General features: G+C 38.7%; 1 protein-coding gene across 2 annotated transcripts in view; it reads right to left on the bottom strand.

Annotated features, from left to right (window-relative positions):
* The window catches only part of Ctnna2 (catenin alpha 2), a 1,157,068-nt gene that overhangs the window by 900,246 nt on the left and 232,875 nt on the right, over window positions 1-23,947 (bottom strand). For both annotated transcript variants that reach the window (XM_060383518.1, XM_060383519.1), the window contains exon 3: window positions 14,361-14,556. In XM_060383518.1, the coding sequence (XP_060239501.1) occupies window positions 14,361-14,556 (196 nt within the window). The remainder of the gene's footprint in view (window positions 1-14,360; window positions 14,557-23,947) is intronic.

Here is a 23,947-nt window from a genome sequence, read left to right as displayed (position 1 = left end):
GTTTGGGGATAGATGTCCATGGTAGTGTGTTTGCCTAGCATTTGTCAGGCTCTATATTCAAACCTCAGCACTACAAAACCAAACCAACTAACCAAACAAACAAACAAAAAATCCAATCAAACAAAAATAATTAAATGAAAATTATTTGAATAAGAGATCTGCTTAAAATACTGCAGAATCTTAACATGAAAAATAATCTTTGAACAATCTTTACAATCATCTAGAAAGAGTAGCAACCCAGTCTAGATTCATGACAGTAGTCAGAACAATGGCAATGATGAGAATGGTAAAGGTCATGGCACTGGGTTTCTCCAGACTTCCCAGGATTGTCGTGTTCTAAGACCTCACTGGCTCATCTTCCCCTTGTATCTGAGGGTGTATGTAGGACTGGGTGACAGTGAGCTTCTGAAAACCCGGAAACAGAGAGGTGAACTCCCCAAGTCACACAGCACAGGTGCCCTGGAAAGAGGTGGAATTTGAAAGTGGCTCTACTGCAAAGCTGCCCATTTCCCTACCACCCTCTCTAGGATGCATGGCTCTGAAGAAGGCACCTATCTTCTCATGTCTTCGAGCCTTAATCACTTTCTGAGCAGTACCCAGTCTCTGACATTATTTTTTTTCTCTTGCTTACATAGACTTCAATCTTCCTTTATTCTTACTTGAATATCCAAGTCTCTTCTACCTCTACTCTTTTTTTGTGAATAGAACATCTTTACTTAGACTGACAAATTCATATCTGAATAAAGAGTGTTAGAAGAAACAGACCTTTCAGGGACATTCTAAACTATACTTAGGAATTGCATCCATACAGATCTATAATTCATTGCCTCTTATCCCTCATCACTCCAATAAGTCAGCCATAAAATAAAACCTCATCAGTGCTTGCATTATTCTTGCCACTTCTGCTAAGCATCTCCACCCACAGTTTGTTTTTATGCTTTTTTTTTTCTTATGGAGCTTACTTCAAGTAATGAGACATCAATCTTGATTCAGAATTGTGACAAACAAACCACTAGGGCACCAGGTATTAGCAAAAAGGAAAAATAATAAGGAAAAGCATATAATAACTTTTAGTCCTGTCTTTGAAATTTTTCTATAATTCTAAAATAAAAAGTTGACGGAAAAAATGGGACATGTGTAGATATTTTCATCTACATAAGCATTTGGAAATCAAGAAGTTAATATCCAGGGCTGCATAGCACTTTCACTATCATTTTTTTTCTCCGCAAATTCTAGAATACATTCCAGAAAGCATGACCATGCCATCTCATAGCCTCATGAGTAAAGAACCTGTCACTCCACATCTCTGCCAGCACATGCTTTCCCCTGTTCCAGGGATCTTAATTATTGTGGGAGAAAATAAATGTAAAATCCCACTGCTTATATCTGTATCTCCTGCCCCCAGTCAGCAAAATTAAGGACATTTTTCTATGCCCATTTTCCACCTGCTCATTGTTTCTAAGGAAATGTCTGTTCTAGTCATTCCTTCAGTTTTTGATTTAGGTTGTTTTTGAACATTGTTGAATTTTGAGAGTATTATGTGTATTTCAAATACACATCATTCATCAGAGAATTAGGGACAAATATTTTCTCCCAGAGTGTGGCTTAATTTTATTAGTATTTTCTATTTTTTTTCTTTTTTGATATTGTAATAGTGTGTGTAGATGACATGTGCATGGGAGCTAGGGAGTATACAGGGCATAGCATGCATATGGAGGTCAGAGGACAGCTTTGGGGAACTGGTTCTCTCCTTCCACTGTTATGAGCCATTTGTCTTCCCCCTGCTTTGTTTAATAGCAACATGTTCAACATGTTAAAATTTCCATCTCTTTCGTGTGTTAAGCTTTTGGCTAGTTCACAAACCATAGTTATACAGTCAGAAATCACCAGCCCATACAGGTTTTACTAGTTTTTGTGTCTCACTTCTGAGTGCAATATTGCCAAAGCCAGGTTATGTTTTCTTTATTTTATGTACGCAGCACACAAAATAGTGCTTGTGCAAAGCCAACCCTTAGGCACGCTTCTTGAAATTATGTGCAGGTGATCTATCAAAATAGTGTCATTGACTAAAGAATATGAACAGTGATGCTTCTGATGGTTAGGACAATGACTCTGAGAGAACATACACAAAATCTGACACTTGGAGGAGCAGTCTAAATAAGCAGGAGTAATTACGGTCATTTTTGCTGCTGCAAGACTGCAGCTTTCCCAAAAGCCAGGGGCTCCAGAAGAGGCAGAAGTGAAAGAATAATTAAGGGTTCTCTCTCTTTGTGGACATCGAATACACCTGGGCCCTGAACTAAGTCAAAATTGAAATACAATGTGCTGTATTTAATAAAATATGAAACAGTAAAATCCTAGCAAATGTTAATATTTGCATTAAGGTGAATTCAAAGGCATGTGGCATTTCCACAGGAATGCAGCTCTCATGGTATCTTCATGCCCAGTCTTTCCCTCCAACATTACATGCATATTTAGGCTTCTTTTTAAACTTCTGAGGTGAAAACTTCTGGAAAGTCATTTCTTTCTTTGTTACAGCTTGGATTGTTGAGATTTGTTTTGTTTCTGTGGTTTTGACTTTTTCATTTGTTTGTCTGTTTATGGCTCTGGGGATTAAAGCCCAGAGTCTCAAGCAAGAGAATCATTCACTAGACCAATAAGGTACCACTCTAACCCCAGCGCTGACTGCATCACTTTAAAAAGAAACAAGATCTACACAGGGCTGAAAAACTGCTCGCCATGAAAGTAGTACAAAGACCTGAGTTTTATTTCCAGCATTCCCATTGAAAGTCAAAAGCTGGGAGCAGTGGTACACACATGTAATCCCATTGGTGGGGAAGCCAAGAGAGACAGATAGCTTCCTGGCCACCCAGCCTATAAAAATTTGTAAGCTCCAAGCCAATGAGAGAACTTGCCTAAAAACCAACCTAGATAGTCCCTAATGAGAAACACATGAGGTTCACCTCTGGCCTCTACATAAGCAGGTACATACATGCCTTTGTAGCTGCACATTCATATGCAACCTCACACATGAATATGCACACACACATACACTCATCAACAGATCTACATTAATTAAAGATGGTATTTGAACAAAACATTTTATACTCATGTATGGAATTCTCAATAAAAATAAATGAAATTTTAAGTGACTGTGAATAAAAGATGATATTTATAGATAGATATTAAATTCTGGTTACTGTTACTGTCAAACTGTGGAAGCTTGCAACTCACTTGGAAACACTACCCAGAAATAAAGATTTCTATGGTTTCCTAATCTAAGTTTATGTTGAGGCTATAAACTTAGTTTTTATACACATCGTCTGTTAGATCCCAGGATTCTGATATAAGTTGTCTATGAAATTCACTCTAAGAAACAGTTGCAACAAGAAGACTCTATGAGCAAGGGGAGGAGGCCATAAACAGAGCGATACACCAGCACACTTGCAGGGCTATAGTGACGCATCTGAACATCCAAGCTTTTTGCATGCCTAATCTGAAGAAGGGGCCATGTGTTATGTAGTTATCTACATCTTTTACAGTTTAATTATGTTCAGTGGCACAGTACACCCCTGCTTCAATGTCCTAGGCTCCCACACATGGCCACTTTCCTACCTTAAAGTTGGCACTCCATATTTGAAGCTTTAGAATCTGTGGATTCAAATAATTGTTCAAAAACATTTGCGATTAGTTTTACCTGTACCAAGCACGTGCAATCCTATATTATTGCAGTTACTCCCCACAAATAATTCAGCCTAAAAATGTGATACAATACAGTGTATTGGGCATCACAATGATGTGAAAACAACCCAAATGATGAAGAGGGGTGATAGGCACAGGCTAAGTGTAAAGCCCTATGTGTACTACTTCATGTAAGATGTTTGAACATTTTTGAGCATTTTATGACCAATCCCATAACAATTTCTAATGACACTGTGTTTGAGTAGGATAATTTTTCAAAACAGGATATTTACATGCAGCAAAACCGATGTTCAAAGTAACGAACTTAGTGGAATGGAAGCTGCACTCCCATCCAGCAAGGGAATTTCACACCACAGCAATAGAAGCACATTCTAAACAATGTCAATGTACTATACCTAAATGGGCAGCCAGACACTTGGCAAAAGAGCAGGCATACAACACATCAAATAAAGCACAGAGATTAAGAGAAGGAAAAGTAGAAGCTCAAAGCACTAGAAAAAAGGGACGCATGAAAAGGGAACAGCATCTTAGCAATGCATCCACTTCTCCTCCTCAGAAATGCCCATCCGTGTAGAAAGTGCAGCCGGAGGAGGAAATTCCTTCCACATGGATGATTTACCCATTTGCAGAAAAGTCTGAGATAGAATGGCGGAACCATATGGTAGTGGGATCTCCTTGACCCGGATCTGACCAGCTCTCAGCTATCCAGGCCATAGAAATGATATTAGGCAAGTTTCACTTGAATCACCCCATTCCATCAACAACCAGTAAACAAGAGGGAATTATTACGTCATAAACAGACAATCTTACATATTCTTGAGGGCATGAAGGGTTTCGTTTCCCCTTCCTGTTTTACTTCCTGTGACTCCATACATTGGTTAATTGTCATCAAGTAGCTGTTGACTAGGTAGAATAAAATAAACAGCCAATTGATATCAATTTGTCAGATTAGTTCAAACAAGAAAAAACCCAAGGGCTTTGGCACAAGTAATGGAATGTTGCACCATCACCTTGTGTTAGAAAGCAGCCCCATGAACACACCAGTTTTTTTCACCAGCACCTCTGTCACTTTGAACCAAGATTTCAACACTAATGGGAGGTCACAGTCACACAAGACTTAGTATCACCTCCCTGATGTCAGGAATAGTTCTTAATGCTTTTGATTTGCAATTGCCCAAATATGGAGTGGGCCATGAAAATGTTGAGGTGTGAGGAAGTGGAGATACAATAATGGAAGGCCAAGGAGAAGTTCTGCTTTTCTAATGTACAGAACCAGAGGAACAGAACCAGAGGCTATGTGGCACCACTGAGTAGTATTGAAAAAAGATGGTGAGAACAATTATTGTTATTATTCAAAGTACACCTTGTACATCTACTTCAAATCTAAGAAGATTCTGGAAGATGCTGCCATACACTGAGGAAACAAAAGATTCATAGACAATGGTGATTAAACTTGTTAATCTTTCCAACTATGATCTTTCCCTTTCCAACTATGTCCGAGGAAGGAATAGTATCAGCTTTTTTCAGAAACACACACACACACACACAAAATCAGATGGGAAGGTTAAATAATTGCCAGTGACAAACATAGTTATTAAACCTGTCCAAAGAACAAGTATCTGTGGCTCATTACATCCATACTCATCACTGTTCAAAATAATCAGAGAATTTCATCTAATGGATATAACCCATTTTTTCTATAAAATAGTATGTGTGTGTGTGTGTGTGTGTGTACATTTGTGTATGAGTTCACATTCATTTGGGTTTATATATAGAAGTTAACGAAAAAAACCTCAGATGTGGGCTTTTTCCATCTACCTTACTTGGCACAGGGCCTTTTTTTATATTTGCTAGTATTTACATAGACGTGCTGGCCGTGAGCCTACAGGGCTGCCATCTTGCCATAGGAGCACTGAGATTACAGAAGAATGCTACTCAGTCCACCTTTATGTGTGTGGTGAGATCTACAGAACTGCCTCCTCAGGACAAAGCCTCTCTAGACTTTGTCTCTCCTTATTTGACACATTCATCATGGATCTTGTGTCGCCCCCACTCAAGCCCTTTTCCTTTCCGTTTACACTTATAGCTTCCCCTTCTTTCTAAATTAGGCTGTAAAATATAAACAAGGAAACAATTATACTCAATGTTTTCTCTTACTGTTTCTCCATTATTCCTCTATTTCTTTCCTTCTATTCCTTGGCAATCGTCAAATGCATCTATTAAGTGCCACTGAGTGGTAGGTACTATGTTAGTCTCCTAAAAGATACAAGGTAGCACACACTTAGTCATTTATGGCTACAGGAGCAAAAGGAAACAAGTACAGTAAATAGTTCAAGAGTGATAGAGTCAAGTGTACTTAGCTTTCCTGCCAGGCTTTACCATCTACTCTCTTTTCTTCAGCATCTACCCTTGCCTGCCCCCCCTTCGCTTCATTTGTGTATGGTATGGACATAAGTGTGTGTGTGTGTGTGTGTGTGTGTGTGTGTGTGTGTGATTTAGGTACATATACATGTAGACATTTGAGGTCAGTGTCTGGTGCCTTCTTGGACATATCTCCCAGTGATCCTCTGGCTTAAAGCACATTTATTTGGCTAGGCAGCCTGCCCAGATCTCCTTGCTCTATCTGCCACATGCCTTCATTTTTGCTACTGTCTTTACTGCTTTCATAAAATTCAATTTTAAACCTTATATATACCACCTTTCTGGCAAAATCTAAAGTGTCTATGGTCTGCAGTGTCAGAAAAGTCCAACATGTTGACAGGATCCTAAATGTGCAGATGGATCACTGTCTCTTTTATTACAAGTCCCAGTTCTTCAGATTTTAGAACTCTGAATGTTTCTTTTCACATTTCATGGCAGCTTCCTCTTTCTAATTTATTTATATCCCATTCTCAATTCCAAATGCAGGCTTTCTTCCCAAAGCGTACCTTCATCTCTCCACTCTTTGTCAACTAATAGCACTTACTAAAGGAATGTTACATCTCTGAGAGATTCATTTATCAACTTCAGAGACATACAAATCCCCTTGTTTTGCCAATGCCCCATCCCTATGGCATTACCATCTGTTAGGAAAGGCTCCTCATTCATCAATGTCTACCATACAACTGGTTTCAACTCTGGTCCTGCTGTCCCTTAAGACTTCCCAATCATTTGCCTATGACCCATCCAAGAGCCAATGTTTACTCTTAATTCCTTTCAAGAAATGGGGGAAATTTATTGACTCATTTTTGCAATGTTTGTAGCATTTAGTTTTCTATTTTGCTTCCCATTGCTACCACCACAATCATGGGACATGGAAGAACTGTGTTTCTGTTTACCTTCATTTGTTGTGGAAAGCACACATAAACCAACTAGGTGTTTTCTGATTCTATCTGATTTTCATAAACTTGGAGTCTTAGTCAATGGTCTATTACTAAAATGAAACAGCATGACAAGACAATTCTTATAGAAGAAAACATATTTGAGGCTGGCTTACAATTCTGAGGTTTAGTCCATTTTCATCATGAAGGAAAGTATTATGGCGGGCAGACATGGTGCTGGAGAGGTAGCTGAGAGTTCTACATCCAGATTGTTAGGCAGCAGGAAGAGAGAGTGAGCCAATTGGCCTGGCTTGAGCTACTGAAACATCAAAGCCCACCCACCTCCACCCTCCAACAAGGCCACACAATACTTCAATAAGGCTCTATCTCCTAACGCCCCTCCCAAAGCATTTAAACATTCATATATATGGGGGCCATTCTTATTTAAACCACCACACCTGGAATGTTTATCTTTCAACACACTCTTAAGGAGGTAACAATCAACTATTTTTCTAACTTCTTTTTTCTTTCCTCCCATCTTTCTTATATTCCTCCCTACCCCTCTCTTTCTTCTTTCTTTCTTTCTTTCTTTCTTTCTTTCTTTCTTTCTTTCTTTCTTCCTTCCTTCCTTCCTTCCTTCCTTCCTTCCTTCCTTCCTTTGTTCCAATATGTTGTATATAATTTGTGATCTTAGTTTTCTTAACTTTCTCAGTTTGGTCCCTTCTCACCATCTCACATAGTTGAAACTGGACCTGCATATGAAACTGTTTTTTAAATCATGTCTTCTCTGTTTATCCCCACTCATCCACAGCACTCTTTTCTCTCTGCCTTTGGAGATGACTTGTAATCCTCAACCTACTATTCTTCACAAATTTCAATAAACATTTAGCTTTAACATCACCTTTCTTCTTTCTGAAACCTCTTTAATACTTAAATGTTTCATAGACAGGGTTGCTAAATATTCTCTTACATATTTCCTGAGGGTCTGCAGTACATCAAGATTAGAAAGTCCTCTGCCCTAAGACATTACCTATCAATTATATTTTAATGTAAAGTATTGGGTTGATTTCCCTATGTAAGTTTATGTACCTACATCTAAGTAAATTACGAGGTTGCAAGCATTGCAAAACCTCATTGGGATTCAAGTCTTGTTTGGGAAAACGATGTGTAGTTACTTAAGTATTTAGTTTATAAGGAAACAGGCAGTTGAGAGAGACATACACTTAGCATCGATCTCTTGTGCCTCCAGCTAATAGAACCTATCACTATCTGTATGCTCATAATGCAGAATCGGAAACTTGGCCCATTTGTTCAGAAATAATTTGTGCAGAGGCATCAAGAGTAGATCTTAAAATATTGATGGTCCAGACACAGTTCAGGAATCTGATTTCTCTGACTGGATATGGATATTAGGATTTTAAAAGCCTCTCAGATGATTCTGATATTAACCAAAGGTGGAGACATGCTTTCAGTCCAGGAAGATATTGGTGGTAAGCACTCTATGTTTTAAGATTTCTAAGCACAGAGATTCAATGTAAAGGTGTGTTTGTAATAGCCTCTGTGTTTCCTGATTTTGAAAAGTTTTGTTATATGTGGTTCATATGTATACATCTATTCTCCTGTAACATGCTAGGTTTACATACAACTCCTACCACCTTTGAAGCCCGCAGAGATAATCAGTACTCAGAAAGACTACTGGGTGCATAAGAGGACTCAGGACCAGCCTGCATAAGAGGACTCAGGCAGAAGATGAGGTCTACAGGCTGTTAATAGCTATTGCCGACTGCAGTAGGGAAGGCCATATTATGCAGTGGCCCTTAGTAAGTTCTCTAAGCTTCCCTCACTGTAAGCTTCCCTCCTGTAAGCAACTACAACTGAACTCATTGGCTCACCAAAAAATACTGGGCAAGAGAACAATTCCTAAAGACACAGATGAAGTCAACACATCAGAACTTATAATCTACTATAGCATTTATGTTTTTCTATTATTTCTTCCTTCCTTTCTCCTTCCTTCCTTCCTTCTTTCCTTCCTTCCTTCCTTCCTTCCTTCCTTCCTTCCTTCCCTCTCTCTCTTTTTCTTTCTCACTTTCTTCTTTTATTTCTTCTTCCTTTCTTTCCCTAATGTGTATGTGCTCACAAGTGCCTGTGCATGTGTACACATATACCAGGATACCAGGGTGTGCTTTTGGGCAACAACATATGGGAATTGGTTCTCTCCTTCTACCATGTAGGTCTCAGGTCTGGTGGCGAGAGCTTTCACCTGCTGGGTCATCTGACCTTATAGACACTTATGTTTTTAAAATTTCTTTGACTCCTTGAGTAATAGGTGTAAACACAGTCATTGTTTATATTTGAAAACTGTAGATACTGACTCTGAACATAGTTAGATGATTTAGTTGACATCATCTAGTTATTTGTAATATTAAAATTTGAAATCTCAACTAAGCTTCTAAATATCTTCTGATTTCCCAGGGAAAAGCCTCTATGTAGGTTTGAATGAGAATGAGTCCTCACCTGCTCTAGGCTCTTATATTTGAATGCACGAGTTGGTGGAACTGTTAGAGACAGATCAGGGGTGTGGTCTTATTGGAGGAGGTGTGTGACTGTGGGTGGGCTTTGAGGTTTGAAAAGCTGCTGTCATTCCCGGTTTCCCTCTAGGCTTCATGTTTCATTACTTGAGCTCTCAGTTACCAGTCTAGCACCGTGCCTGCTGCCTGCTGCCTGCTGCCTGCTGCCTGCTGCCTGCTGCCTGCTGCCATACTTCCCACCACAATGGTCATGGACTAACCCTCTGGGACCATGACCCCCAAATTAGACAGTTTCTTTGTAGCTTCTTTAGTCGTGGTATTTTGTCACAGCAATAGAAAGGTAACCAAGACAGCTTTTTCCTCCCCATTACTCACTGTCTGTCTAAGCTTCAAGCTCCAGCATAGACAGACAGGGTAACAATCATAGTAACTGTGCTGATGAAGGTCAAACCTAGCATTGGAAATTTCTGCACTTACTCAATTATTTTATTTTAATTTTTATATTAATTACAGTTTATTCACTTTGTATCCCAGATGTAGCCCTCTCCCTCATTCCCTCTCAGTCCCACCATTTCTCCCTCATCTCCTCCAATTCCCCTTTCCAAGTCCACTGATAAGTATTTTATTTAAGATAAAACAAGCAGGCATTTGACAGAAACACACACGTGGAAATCTCATCTTCATCCAAATACAAGTCAGCAAGCAGAGTTCCAGGTGTTGAATCACAGGGATATAAATTTTGAATATGTATTTTTGCTACATTCTTCTCACGTAAATATCATCATAGCCTATTTCAAAGAATCCTAAATTGTAATTGGTAGGTATACATTGTCTGCCAAATACTCTAGAGGAAAATGATAGTTACTATGCGTTCTGAACACTTTTTAACATCAGGCATACAGTCTACACTTACAGAGATAATAAGTTTTCAAAGGATAATAAATATATTTAAACAACACTAAATTTAATCATATTGAAATGCGGTGACGGCACATTATAAATGCATAATTTTGAATATGACCTTACCAGATTAAATTATTAAAACCCCAAACTTCCGTGAGCTATAAATGAGCAAAATCAAATGGCTCTATACCAGAAATCTAAAAATGGACATGTAAAACTCCTAGCATCTTTTTTATGCTGGAAAAAAAGTGACAATGTTTTGAAGATCTTATTTGAAAATGAACAAACAAAGCTGAGGAATGCAATTCAGAGGTAAGTCACTTGCTTAGTGTGGGTAATACTTTGGAATCAGGCTCAACACTAGGGAGAATGAAATAGAGAGTGAGAAAAAGTGGAAGAAAAGAAGAAAGGGGAGAGAGAAAGGAGAAAGAAATAGCATGAGTGAGACAAAGAAAAATGCAAGAGAATGAGGAGAGGCAGGCGGAGACATTTTCTATGCAACACTAAAGTTGCTAGATTTCTACTCATATATATACCATTAGCTTAATAAGCCATGCGTTGACACTGATGAAAACAGTGAAAGAAAACTACCTTCAACTTTAAGTAGTCACATATTTTTATCTTCTGTGTTAATAGAGGCACATATTTCTATGATTAAAAGGATGATACTGTATTTAATTACTAAATAACTCAGTATTTAGTCCTCCTCCACACCTCTTCCTCATAAGTTCCTTTCTTATTACTCTGAAAGTCAGCTCTGGCTCCAACTTATACATAAGGGCCAAATAAAGAGCCAATATGACAACTGACTGAAGCCAGATGGGCTACAGAGACCATGTAGTGAAGAAAGAGCTGAGTTTTCAGGAGGGAAGGGTAATTTCTGAAATGTATGGAGCCACACAAATGCAAGGACACTAAGAGAGGAGTTTTAACCAAATTTTTCAGTAATTTGATTGTTACTTTCCATGTTACAGTAAGGTGTGTTTGAATATGACACTGTTCAGAGAAAGGAACACGTGGCCATAGGGTTTCTCCATTCGGGTTATCCCTAAGCATCAATTCCATAACAGGAAATGGGTAACACAGAGTAATCTTCAAATATTCTCAGAAGAGCAAACACTGTAATCTGTCCTAAATTATATCTTTTATTCTCATTCTACAGGAGAATCTAAACAATTGGAAATTCTTTTGGAGATATCATAGACCATTTTGTATAAGCCTCATGACAACCAAACATCAAGTCCTAAAAACCGAAACTTAGAAAAAAAGAAGAAGAAGAAGAAGAAGAAGAAGAAGAAGAAGAAGAAGAAGAAGAAGAAGAAGAAGAAGAAGAAGAAGAAGAAGAAGGAAAACTTATGGAGTTGCTGCAGAAACTAAGCAAGAAAATATATTCTCAAAGAAGAGAGATGCTTTAGAAGGTAGATGCTGACTAAAAACCTCTCCACTGTAAATATGCTCAGTATTTTGAGAACAACATCGGGGGCTCCACAGGTGTAAACATTTGTCAAACTGAGCGCATCTCACATTTTTTACATGTGCACATTAGTGCACATAGGAAAACAACAGCAAGAAGTAATTATCTAGGGCATAGATGCATGAAGGAAAATAGGTGTCTACCTTCAGGGAAAAAAATAAAACAAAAAACCAAGAGTGTTTCAAAACTTAAAGGTATTCGTACTCCCAGGACACGTATACACTCCCACTCTGTTCACATGAGGTGGAATATGGAACAGTAAACAGATCCAGCTGAAGTAACAATTTGAGTCAGGGTCACATAAATGAAGTTAAGTTTTAGGAGTAAGGGAATAGAATAGTAGCATAAAGAATAGTCAGAGGTTCCCATATGCATGAAAAATTACATGCATACATATGTACATCATACAGTAAAGAAACAAAGAAAATAGATGTGTTTGCATGGAAGGAATGGTTTTAATTTAAGACACTAAACATCTATGAACTGCAAAAGAGTAAAATTGAATAAAGAGTACAAAATTCAACAGTTATTTAATGAAATATTCCTTTAGGTATTACAAATCAGTGTTCAGTAAATAGTTTGGTGTATGCTTTCATTTATTGACTATGTGGTCAGATAGGATGTCATTTCTATTTTGATAGAGTTCAGGACACCTTGCTTAGGGAATAGTGCTCTGTCCAGAGCTTTGTCTCTATGCATCCATTAACTTAGTTAAGACAATTCCCTACAATTAAGCTAGGCTTCTATCTGGAAACATTGCAAATATCATTATAAGTGACAAGGGTTGGCTTTCTACCATGGGGTGAGTCTCAAGTTGGGTCAGTAACTGATTTGCTATTCCTTCAATCTCTGTTCCATCTTAATCCCTATATTTCTTGTAGGCAAGACAAAATTTGGGTTGAAGGTTAGCTGTCTTCTGAGAGGCTTCATCCGGCAGCTGATGGAAAAAGATACAGAGACCCACATCTAAACAATAAGCCACACTCAGGGAGTTTTATGGAAGATTGGGAGGAAGAACAGAGGGAGTCAGAGAGGTCAAGAACACCACAAGAAAACCTACAGGGTCAACGAACCTTGGCCCAGGGGGCCTCACAGAGACTGAACCATCAACTAAAGAGCTTGCGTGGTTTGGACCTAGACCCCCTACACACATGTAGCAGATGTGTAGCTTGGTCATCATGTGGATCTTCTAACAATGGGTGTAGGGGCTGTCTTTGACTCTGTTTCCTGCCTCTGGATCCCTTTCCCCTAGCTTCGCTGTCTTGTCAGGCCCCTGGGAAAGCGGATGCACTTAGTCCTGCTGAGACTTGAGGTGCCATGGTGGATTGGCACTTGGAAGGCCTCCACTTCTTTGATGGTGGAAGGAGGGGGCATGAGATTATGACTGGGAAAGAGAAGGGAGAGACCTAAGATCAGGTCATGAAGTGAATAAATTAAAAAAAAAAAACATAAAAAAAACCACAAAAATCCTCTACAGAGTGCCAAATATATGCAGTTTCTTTTCTGAGGTGATTTTAAGTTCTGTCAAATTGATAATTAAAGCTAATAAGTATATATGTATGTTTATTTTTTGTATATTGCAACAATAATTTTGTTCATAAGAACAAGAGTGAAATCCACCCAAAAGTCTGTGGAAATATACATACATGTATATATATATATATGTGTGTGTACTATTATTTAGCCATAAAAAGCTAAAATAATGATATATGCTACAGTGTGTACGGTTGTTAAAAACATTGTACTTAATGAAATAAGCCAGTCAGAAAAAGACATTACAGGATTCCACTTCTATGAGTTGTCAAACAGATGAAGAGTGATTCATATACTTTTGGGAACGGCATATGGATAGGTTGAACAAATTCATATTTACTTCTCAAAGATGAGAAGGGACTAGCAATAAGTTTCTCAAAAATGTACATAAACTTACCAACACTAAACTGTAAATGAACCTTAAAAACGGTTCAGATGTTATTTTCATGTTACATGTATTTTATTGCAAATAAAAATGTTCAAAATGTCAAATAAACAGTATGTTAACTAGCTAGATGTGTGAGAAAACCTGTGGAGTGAAAAGATAATTCAAGAATCACACGGAACATTTGCTATACATGGTTCTACCTCCTTCTCTCCCATCCACCTTAAAATCTTGCCTATTCAACCATTTCATTAGGATGGAATCTTCCAAATGCATCCAGGGCATGAGTTTGACAGTAGAGTTTATTTTCATCTACCAAGATCCAGCAACAGAAAGATTTCTAAGTAATAGAAATAGTTGGGTGTTTAGAACCATGTCCACACTTTGACAGCAAAATACTTATGCAAGTAACCCTAGAAAATATTGAAAAGACCGTGTTCAGAGAACAGACATTGCAATCTATTCCTTTGACTGCACAGGACATTATCTTGTTTACACAGAAACCCACAACATCAGGACAATGTCACTCCGCCTACCTTGCTTCCGCACATCCTCTACAGCAGCCACCAACTCTTCTTTGAGGTCTTGACTCTCCTTAGCAATCTGCTCACCCTTTTCCAGGAAGTTCTGAGTAGCTTGTTCTACAGATGCTGCCAGCACATGGGCTTTCTTTGACCTCCCTTTCTTTTTACCGGATGGACCTTTGTTGCTTGTGTTGACAAGTGTTGTCACCTGAAACATAAAAGAAAAACTATAAAACCTTCTGTAAGAATTTCTAGAAATGGGCTGTTGGCTCATAGTTTCTAACTATCCATTAAGGCCAGGAAAAAGTGTTGGATCCTCTAGAGCTGAGGTTACAGGCAGTTGTGAGCTGCCCAATCTGAGTGATAGGAAATGAACATAGAACCTCTACAGGAACAAGTGGTTTTAACTGATAAGCCGTAGCTCCAGCTTTCACTCCTTTCTAAACACTATAACTTAAACATATGTCTCAACTGTCAATCTTCTTTTACCACTACATATAGAGAATTACTTAATTTGGTAATAAAGCATTTAATATCTTTTGAACAACTTGGTAACTGCTATAGACACCAGAAATTTTATTCTGTCCCAGAGAGAAATCCGAAGGGAAGGAACACATCCGGGTGTTCTACAATATATAAATAGCTGTTGTTTTCTTGGTTGTTATTAAATAAGGATCTTATCAAGTTTACGGGAGGAAGAGTTTTATGATCTGTTTTCATTTACATGTATTATGTTAAGCTTTTCTTTAGGTTATTAAGAAGCCAGCCAAAGAAAAGTTCTAGCAATTAGTAGAATTAGTTATTCTTTGTGCTAGAACAGGCAAAGCAATTAGTTAATGTTATGTTTAATGTTCATGCCTTTTTCTGCCATAGGTAATACCAAAGGAAACAAAGCTTTAGATCAACATGCACTCTGATGGTCAGGAAAGGTTGGAGCAGCACTGCTGAAGTGGTCAATACAGTGCTGGGAGCTATCATCTGCAGCTCTCTTTTGACTAATTAGACACAGTGAGTTATATAAGCCCAGGGCATTTCAGTGTGAGCATTAGAGAAAAAATAACATACACAAAATACTGATGTCCTGAAAATCAGAAAGTCAGTTAGTGTCAATTTTACGGTAAAGTATTCATGCACTGAGAAAAAAATCCAGTTTTTGCAGTCCCAGCCACATGCAACAGTCTTCAGAAGAAAGGAGTATTGTTATAGGGGTTGTTTTTCTGAGGTGCACAGTGCCTTTCTGTAATGAGGAAATAATCAAGACAACAACATGCTAGTCTTCCAGGAAGATCACAGCTCCAGAACAGTCCAATAGTCCCAGTTCCCACCTGGGAATAACATACACACAACACAAGCAAGAAACAGCAAGCACCTGAGAAACCTCTGCTTGTGCTGTGCACCTTTTCTCAGAGGAAAATATTTGCTGTTTTCACTTAGTTCTGTGTTGCATCCTCATCATACATGTAGTTCAGTGAAGACTTATGATTTATGTTGTTATACTTTTTCATTAGAAAAACAATAGAAAGGGGAAGGAAATACTAATTTTAGGTAGACTGGCAGCTCTTTAAGAACTGGAAGCTGATCATGAAAATACAGAAATAGCTGGATGTCTACAACACAATTTCATCCTTCATACGGAAAAACAAATGTCAACTCTTCAGCCATCTCAGTGCATTACCGTGTTAGGCATCATTTAGATGGTGCTCATAATAGCAAGGCTGTCTTATTTCCCTCTCATGTTGCTGTCATAAAAAAACCCTCACAAAAACACCTTATTGCAGTAGTCCAGGTTACAGCACATTATTTCAGAGAAGTCACGGCACCTTGATCTTGAAGCAGCTAGTTACACGGCCTGCATAATCCTGAGCAGAGAGCAGTGAATTAAAGCATTTGCACTCTGGCTCAGCTCACTTTCTCCACTTGTGGACAACCTGGATCTTCTGCCAAGGGTGTGGTGCTTTCCACACTGAAGAGATCTTCCCTCAGAACAAGATACCCAATCATGCAGACATAACCTGAAGACAATATAATTTAAATAGCCTGAAATTAGAGACTATGTTCCCTGGTGATTCTAAATTGTACAAACCATCTAAAGATAAAACAGAATTTTTTTTTTTTTTTTGTGTGTGTGTGTGTGTGTGTGTGTGGCCAAAAATAAATACAGAACATGATCTGGATGCTCCTAAGAAAGTAGTGATTATTTCTTTTCTTTTTATTTTTTTCCATTTTTTAATATTAGTTACAGTTTGTTAACTTTGTATCCCTGCTGTATCCTGCTCCCTCTTTCCCTCCCAATCCCACCCTTTCTCCCTCAACTCCTCCCTGCCCCTTTCCAAGTCTACTGATAGGGGAGGACCTCCTCCCCTTTCATCTGATAATGGTTTATCAGGTATCTTCAGGACTGGCTGCAAAGTCTTCCTATGTGGCTTAGCAGAACTGCTCTTCCCTTGGGAGCGGGGGAGGAAGTCAAAGAGCCCGCCATTGAGTTCATGTCAAAAACAGTAGTGATTATTTCTAAACAAAGCCGTTTAACTTTCTTTTAGTAAAAACTAGTGTTTATACACTAGTAAAGAGGAAATAACGGGAATAAAAGGGAGAAGACAGAAAGTGTGTAAACATAAAAGCATGTATGTCTTCATCAGTTAAGAACAAAGAAATGACTACCCATATTTTAATTTGTGACCTGTTGTTTTATTGGAGGGCAAAGTTACTAAACTAAGTAAGCCACATAAAGAAGTGATATAAAGTATTAGAAACTAGAGTAACCACACTGAGCTGCAATGTCATCATAACAGCTCCTCTAGGCAGCATTGTCCTTCAGATCAGTTCTCATATGTGGGACTTTGTGCCATACACAGTCAGTGCTGATCACAATGTCCCTTTGTGGTCCAAAGCAGCACTGTCTTTTTCCAGCAAAGCAGCCAATGTTTTGAAACAAGAATGTAAATGAGTAGGAAGGCATTTGTCTTTTTTGAAAATCTTAAGTTGTTTAGTCATCAGCACCCATGACAGGAAACCCATGCTGTCTAGAAAGTCTCTAAAATAATTAGGGAAAGATTCCACTCTATTCATGATTCACTGTTTTGCATTTACTAACTTTAAAGCAAAACAAAACCAGACTGCTCAAAGAAAGACTAGAAAGAAAGCTAAAACCAGACTAAGTACAAAATATTTTCCAATCTGTGCTAATTAAAGGATTCAGTTAAGCCAAACTTGCCTTCTCCTGAAATTTGCTACTGGCCTGGGGTTATTGCTCAAGTCATCTGTAGAGTGCTTATGGACAAAGCTGAAGGACCTGAGTTTCAGCCCCGGATTGTCCTTGAAAGCAAGGAACAGAGGCAAGCATTGGATAGGAGAAGGAATTAGTGGGCCCTGTAAACCAGCTAGTCTAACTAAATATACAGGGTGTGTCAGCCTCACCTGGAGGTGAAGTGGTTAATTAACAGACATTAAGCAGTGTGGCTTCCTCCACTTGCACTATCATCGTTTTGGCAATCATGGAGGCCAGCTAGTAAAGATTAAAAAACCCCATGGGCAGAGTGCAGGGGATATTATGAAAGAAGGGGGAAATAGAAGAACCTAGAGAGGACAGGAGCTCCACAAGAAGAGCAACAGAACCAATAAATCTGGGTACAGGGTTCTTTTCTGAGACTGACACTCCAACCAAGGGCCATGCATGGAAATAACTTAGAACCAGAACCACTTCACAGATGTAGCCCATGGCAGCTCAGTGTCCAAGTGGGGTTCCCTAGTAAGGGGAACAGGGACTGTCTCTGACATTAACTCAGTGGCTGGTTCTTTGATGACCTCCCCTTAGGGTAGAGCAGCCTTGCCAGGTCAGAGAGCAAGACAATGCAGCCAGTCCTGATGAGACCTGATAGGACAGGGTCACATGGAAGGGGAGGAGGACCTCTAATATCAGTGGACTTGGGGTGGAAAATGGGAGGAGAAGAGGGAGGGAAGGTGAGGTTGGAAGGGAATGAGGGAGGAGGTTACAGTTAGGATACAAAGTGATTAAACTGTAATTAATATAAATAAATAAAAAAATTTAAAAAGGAAAAAAAGGAGACGTAGGCAACCTAGTTCATGTCAGAGACTGCCCCTGCTCCTCTTACTAGAGGACCCCCATGCTCTAGAGACTGAGCAGCCCATGCTCTACATCAGAGCAGGGTGTCTAGGTCCTCTTTATGCATGGTCCTTGGTTGATTCATCAGTCTCTGCAGGGCAACACTGTGCCGAGAATTTTGGTTTTGTTCTTCTCCTTCTGGAGCTACAGTTCTGATGAGACCTGAAAGGCTAGGGTCAGAAAGAAGGGGAAGAGGTCCTCCCTTATCAGTGGATTACAGGAGGGAAGAGGAGGGGAGGGGTCGGGAGGAGATGAGGAAGGGGGGGCTACAGATGTGATTTAAAGTGAATAAATTGTAATTAATAATAATAATGATAAAATATTTTTTTAAAGGAGACATAGGTCCTCAGTTTTTCCTTTGAGAAGTATACACCACGGATAATAAAAAGCTATGTGGCTACTTTCCAATAAGAAGAAAATTTCTAATTTGTTGCATGTGTGAAATTTTAATGAACAACCTGGCACTGTAGCAAATGGTAACTGTATTCATGTATTATTTGTAATTTATAAATATCATATTGAAAATTTTAAATCATTCTTATTAAATACCTACACATAGTATACAAGATATATAAAGTTATAAAGAAAAAAATGAATGTTTGCTACATAATTACTGTATATTTCATATATATATATAAGTAGACATGTATACAAATCATTTGCTTATTTTATAGCATGCACTCCATATGTACACATGTATGCAAAGACCTAATATGCGATGCATTTTTTTAATTTTGATGTTTTTAGGTTACTATTTCAATATTTAGATTTTAACCTTGGGTACATTAAAGATTTTAGGTTTGCTGGCACTGTTTTTTTTTTTTTTTTTTCCACATGAGACAATTTTAAATTGTCAAGACTGTTCGTAGAGAGTAAGGGAAAACAACTTTATCATATTTTAATGATATAGGTATAATTTGGTTATTATTGAACAGTGATTCAAAAGGCAGGATACATTTTCATATCTACAGCATAGAGACACCAATCACAAATCTGAAGACATTCAAGTCAGATGCAAGCTTTTTCTCAAGGCAAAGTTCTCATTACTGAATGTAAGAAATATGAATTACAAAATGTCAAAGAAGAGCTGAAAGGTTGAGCGAAGGTTGCTCTGGAGAAGGGGTAGAGTTCAGTTCGTAGGCCCACATGGCCCTTCATTGCTCCCCAGAACACTAACTGCAAGAATCCTACAGCCTACCCGGTTGCAGGCCTCCAGCTTGACAAAGAGATGTACCCCTTGGAGGATACAATGTGACTCTATCTGAGACTCCTAACAGGGGGGACATGAAGACTGAAGTGATCACCTCCTAGACAGACAGGCCTGGTCAAAGGAGGGGAACAACAGCTTGCCTACAAAATCTTTGATCCAAAAATCATTTTACCTACAAGAAGAGTAGGAATAAAGAGGGAACAAAGATTGTCCAACCAATAATTGGCCCAACCTGATACCACAGAAGAGAGCCAGCTCAACACTATTAATGATGCTCTACTATGCCTGCAAACAGAAGCCCAAGTTGATTGTTGTCTGGGAGGCTCCAGGCATCATCAGATCCAAACAGATTATTGGGACTTTCAGTTAAGCATGGGGAACAGCTCCAGGGGTCCAGTGGAAGTGTTGCGGGGAAAGATGGACGGACTGGAGGAAACAGGAACCTCACACAAAGACTAACCCAGTCCGACGGGAGCTTTCAGAGACTGAGACATCAATTATGGAGCATGAATGATCTGTACATAAGCCCCACTGCACATATGTGGCCAATGGGCAGCTTGGTCTTTATCTGGGGCGCCTGGTGAGTTGGTTAGGGTGGGGGAGGGGCTGTTTCTAACATGAACTCTATTGCCTGCTTTTGGATCACTTCTCCCTGCAGCACTGTCTCCCCTGGCCTCAGATGACGAGGATATGCTCAATCCTGATATGATTTGATTTGCTGAGGAAGGTTGATATGGGGGGAGGGGGCTCACCTTTTTCTGGGAGAAAGGAAGAGGGGAAGAGGGAAGGAGGGAAAGGGGGAACTTGGAGCAGAGGAGGAAGGGGGTACATTTGGGATGTAGAGTAAAAAAAAAAAAAAAAAAAGAATTCTACAGCCAGGCTAGACCCTCCTTAGCTTCCCAGAATCTAGATGAGACAAGATCGTGTGTTGAGGGTTGTATGGCTGTAGACACAGATGTAACTGACTGGCAGCTTGAGTTCATGTGGGCTCCCTGGAAGTGGAGTGGAGATTGTCTCTGACATGACTCTGTTGTTTGCTTTTGGATCACTTTCCCCTAATTGGGCTGCCTTGTCTGGCCTCAGTGGAAGAGGATGCATTTAGTCTTCATGCAAACTGCATTTACCCACCCCAGCACATGCGGTTTGTAGGGTGTCTCCCCTTTCCTGAGGAGAAGGGGAGGAGGGAAAGGGGAACAGGGGTAAGAGGTTGAGACCGGAAGGAGAAGAGGGAGGAGACTGCCATCAGGATGTAAAATTAAGAAATCAATTAAATATTAAAAAAGGAACCCTACAGTTCTTTCTTGCTTCCCTTGGGACCCCTTCCATACACCATACACTGACAAACATAGATAGAAAAAAAATTTGAAAAAAAAAATCTTTGTGGTTGGAGAGACGGCTTAACAGTTAAGCGCCTTACCACCCTTGCTAGGACATGACTTCGGTTCCCAGCACCTACATGATTACAGCTGTCTGTAAGTCCAGTTCTGGAGAATCCAGTACCTTCTTCTGGCATCTACAGGCAGTGTGTACACTGAAGTTTATCACATTTCAGTGTTTTTTCATTATTGTGTAGTTTTTGAGATATCATCTCCTGCAGCACTGACACATTTATGCAATGCAGATAAAATACACACATAATGTCAAAATAAATAAAGCTTTAAAAAAACAATAAAAAAGCCAGTTAATGTCTGTTATCATTTGCATTTTAAGTGTGGTTCAACCATCCATAGTTTGCAAGCCTTATCTCCAGAATGGATTTATAGAGAAATGATGTACCCCTTAAGAGGCAACAGTGAGATATCATCAGGTCCTTAGGGGTGTTTCCTTGTATGGGCCAGTGAGATCCCTGCATCTTCATTTTCTTTACTCTTCCTTATTTGTCTGACACATCCTGGTCATTGGGTGAATGACCCTGTTCAACCAGACATGTCCTATTCCATGCCACAAAACTCTGGATCCAACTGATCATAGACAGAAACTGCCAATCTATGAGTCACGCTGAAGCATCTTTCTTTAGAAGTTTTCCATCACATATACTCACTATAACAGAAGATACATTAAGCAATATATTATGTAAATGGTGACATTAACATCAATATTGTTAATTGAGTCTATAAAAGATGACCTGATATGATCTTATAAAGTTAGATGGTCTAAAATGTTTATTATCTATCTGTGTTGTTATTAGTATTGTTCGTTTGTTTTGAGATACCATCTCTTGTAGTGCAGGCTCGTTTTAAGTTCTCTAAGTATCTGAAAATGGCCTCAAACTTTTGATCCTCTTGCCATCAACTCCCATTAAATGCTGGGATTAGAACAGGTCTAAATCATCACAAAACCCATGTGGCAACATGGGTAAAAGACATACTTTTTTATGTCACTGTTATTTTATTTGCAAGTCAGTGTTTATACCTATTGCATTTATCCAGTGGAGGCACCTTCCAAAAGTAGCAAACTCCAGAAACAAAAAAAAACAAACTAAAAAAAAAAAATATAGTGATTAATGAAATGAAACTAGTTCTAATGTGCTGTATCAAGCTCTTCTTGAGTTAACAATAATATTATTATTGAATGTCTTAAGTGTATTATAGAAAAAATCAGCAGGACATCACAAACACGGTATCATTTTGACATGGGGCTGGAGAGATGGCTCAGTGTTTAAGAACACTTTCTGCTTTCACAAAGGTCACTAGTGTTATTCCCAGCATCCACATATGGTGACTCATAGCTGAATGAGACTACAGTTCCAGAGGACAAAACACCACATTCTTCTGGCCTCTGTGTGCAACTGCCTTCACACAAAATTGAAAAAAAAAAAAGCAAAAGCATTACTTATCAGATAAAATTAATGCACACATTTTCTCACTTCAGTAAAGACATTGACCTTCCTCTGTGTTCACACTCTGTATCTGTGTGTATTCTCTCTCATATCTCCCTTTCTCATACTCTTATAGAAAACTTGGCCTATAATTTTATGTCTCTGTAGTGCCTAGACATTGAACTTAATGCTTTGTTACTTGACATATATCTTAGGTATATTTTTGTAAAATCTTGATAACTAGGATATATAAAGAAGGTTAATCCAGGTACCCTTTAGAGATTCCAATGACTATGATTTTATGATAATAAACCCTAAAACAATAGTAGAAACTAAAGATAAAGTGGGGAGTCTGTGTTGGCAGAGCAATAGTAATAAAAACAGCATGTTACTGGCATATAAACAAAATGGTGGATCAATAGAATCGAATGAAAGACAGAAATAAACCCACACACCTATGGACATTTGTTTTTTGACAAAGAAGTCAAAACCATACAATGGAAAAAAGATAACATCTAAATGGTGCTGGTCTAACTGGATGTCTACATGTAGAAAAATGCAATAGATTCATAGTTATCACCCTGCACAAAACTAAATTACAAGTGGATCAAAGACCTCAATATAAAACCAGATACACTAAACCTGTTAGAAAAAAAAATGGGGAAGAGCCTGGAACTCATTTGGCAGAGGAGACAACTTCCTGAACAGAACACCAACAGTTCAGGATCTAAGAGCAACAATCAATAAATGGGACCTCATGAAATTTAAAAGCTTCTATAAAACAAAGGACACTGTCATCAGAACAAAACAAGAGCCTACAGACTGGGAAAGAATCTTCACCAACCTTATATTTGACAGAGGGCTAATATCCAGAATATATAAGAACTCAAGAAGTTAAAAAGCAGCAAATCAAACAATCCAATTAAAAGATGGGTTACATAGCTACACAGAGAATTCTCAATAGAGGAATATCGAATGACAGAGAAACACTTAAAGAAATGTTCAATGTCCTTATCCATCAGAGAGATGCAAATAAAAACAACCCTGAGATTTCACCTTACACCCATCAGAATGGCTAAGACGAAAAGCTAAAGTGACAATACATGCAGGAGAGGATGTGGAGAAAGGGGAACCATTCTCCATTGTTGTTGGGAATGTAAACTTGTACAATCACTTTGGAAATCAATCTGGAGCTTTCTCAGAAAATTAAAAATAATGCTACCTTAAGATCCTTCTATATCACTCCTGGACATATATCCAAGATTTGCTCAAGTACACATTAAGGACATTTGCTCAACTATGTTCATAGCAGCTTTATTTGTAATAGCCAGAATCTGGAAACAACCCAGAAGTCCCTCAACTCAGAAATGGGTATAGAAATTGTGATACGTTTACACAGTGGAATACTACTCAGCAATTAAAAACAGGGAAATCATGAAATAGCAGGC

This window comes from Meriones unguiculatus, chromosome 5 (assembly GCF_030254825.1).
Source record: "Meriones unguiculatus strain TT.TT164.6M chromosome 5, Bangor_MerUng_6.1, whole genome shotgun sequence".
NCBI lineage: Eukaryota > Metazoa > Chordata > Mammalia > Rodentia > Muridae > Meriones > Meriones unguiculatus.
The sequence above is the reverse complement of the archived record's forward strand: the minus strand, read 5'-3'. Positions and strand labels throughout refer to the sequence as shown.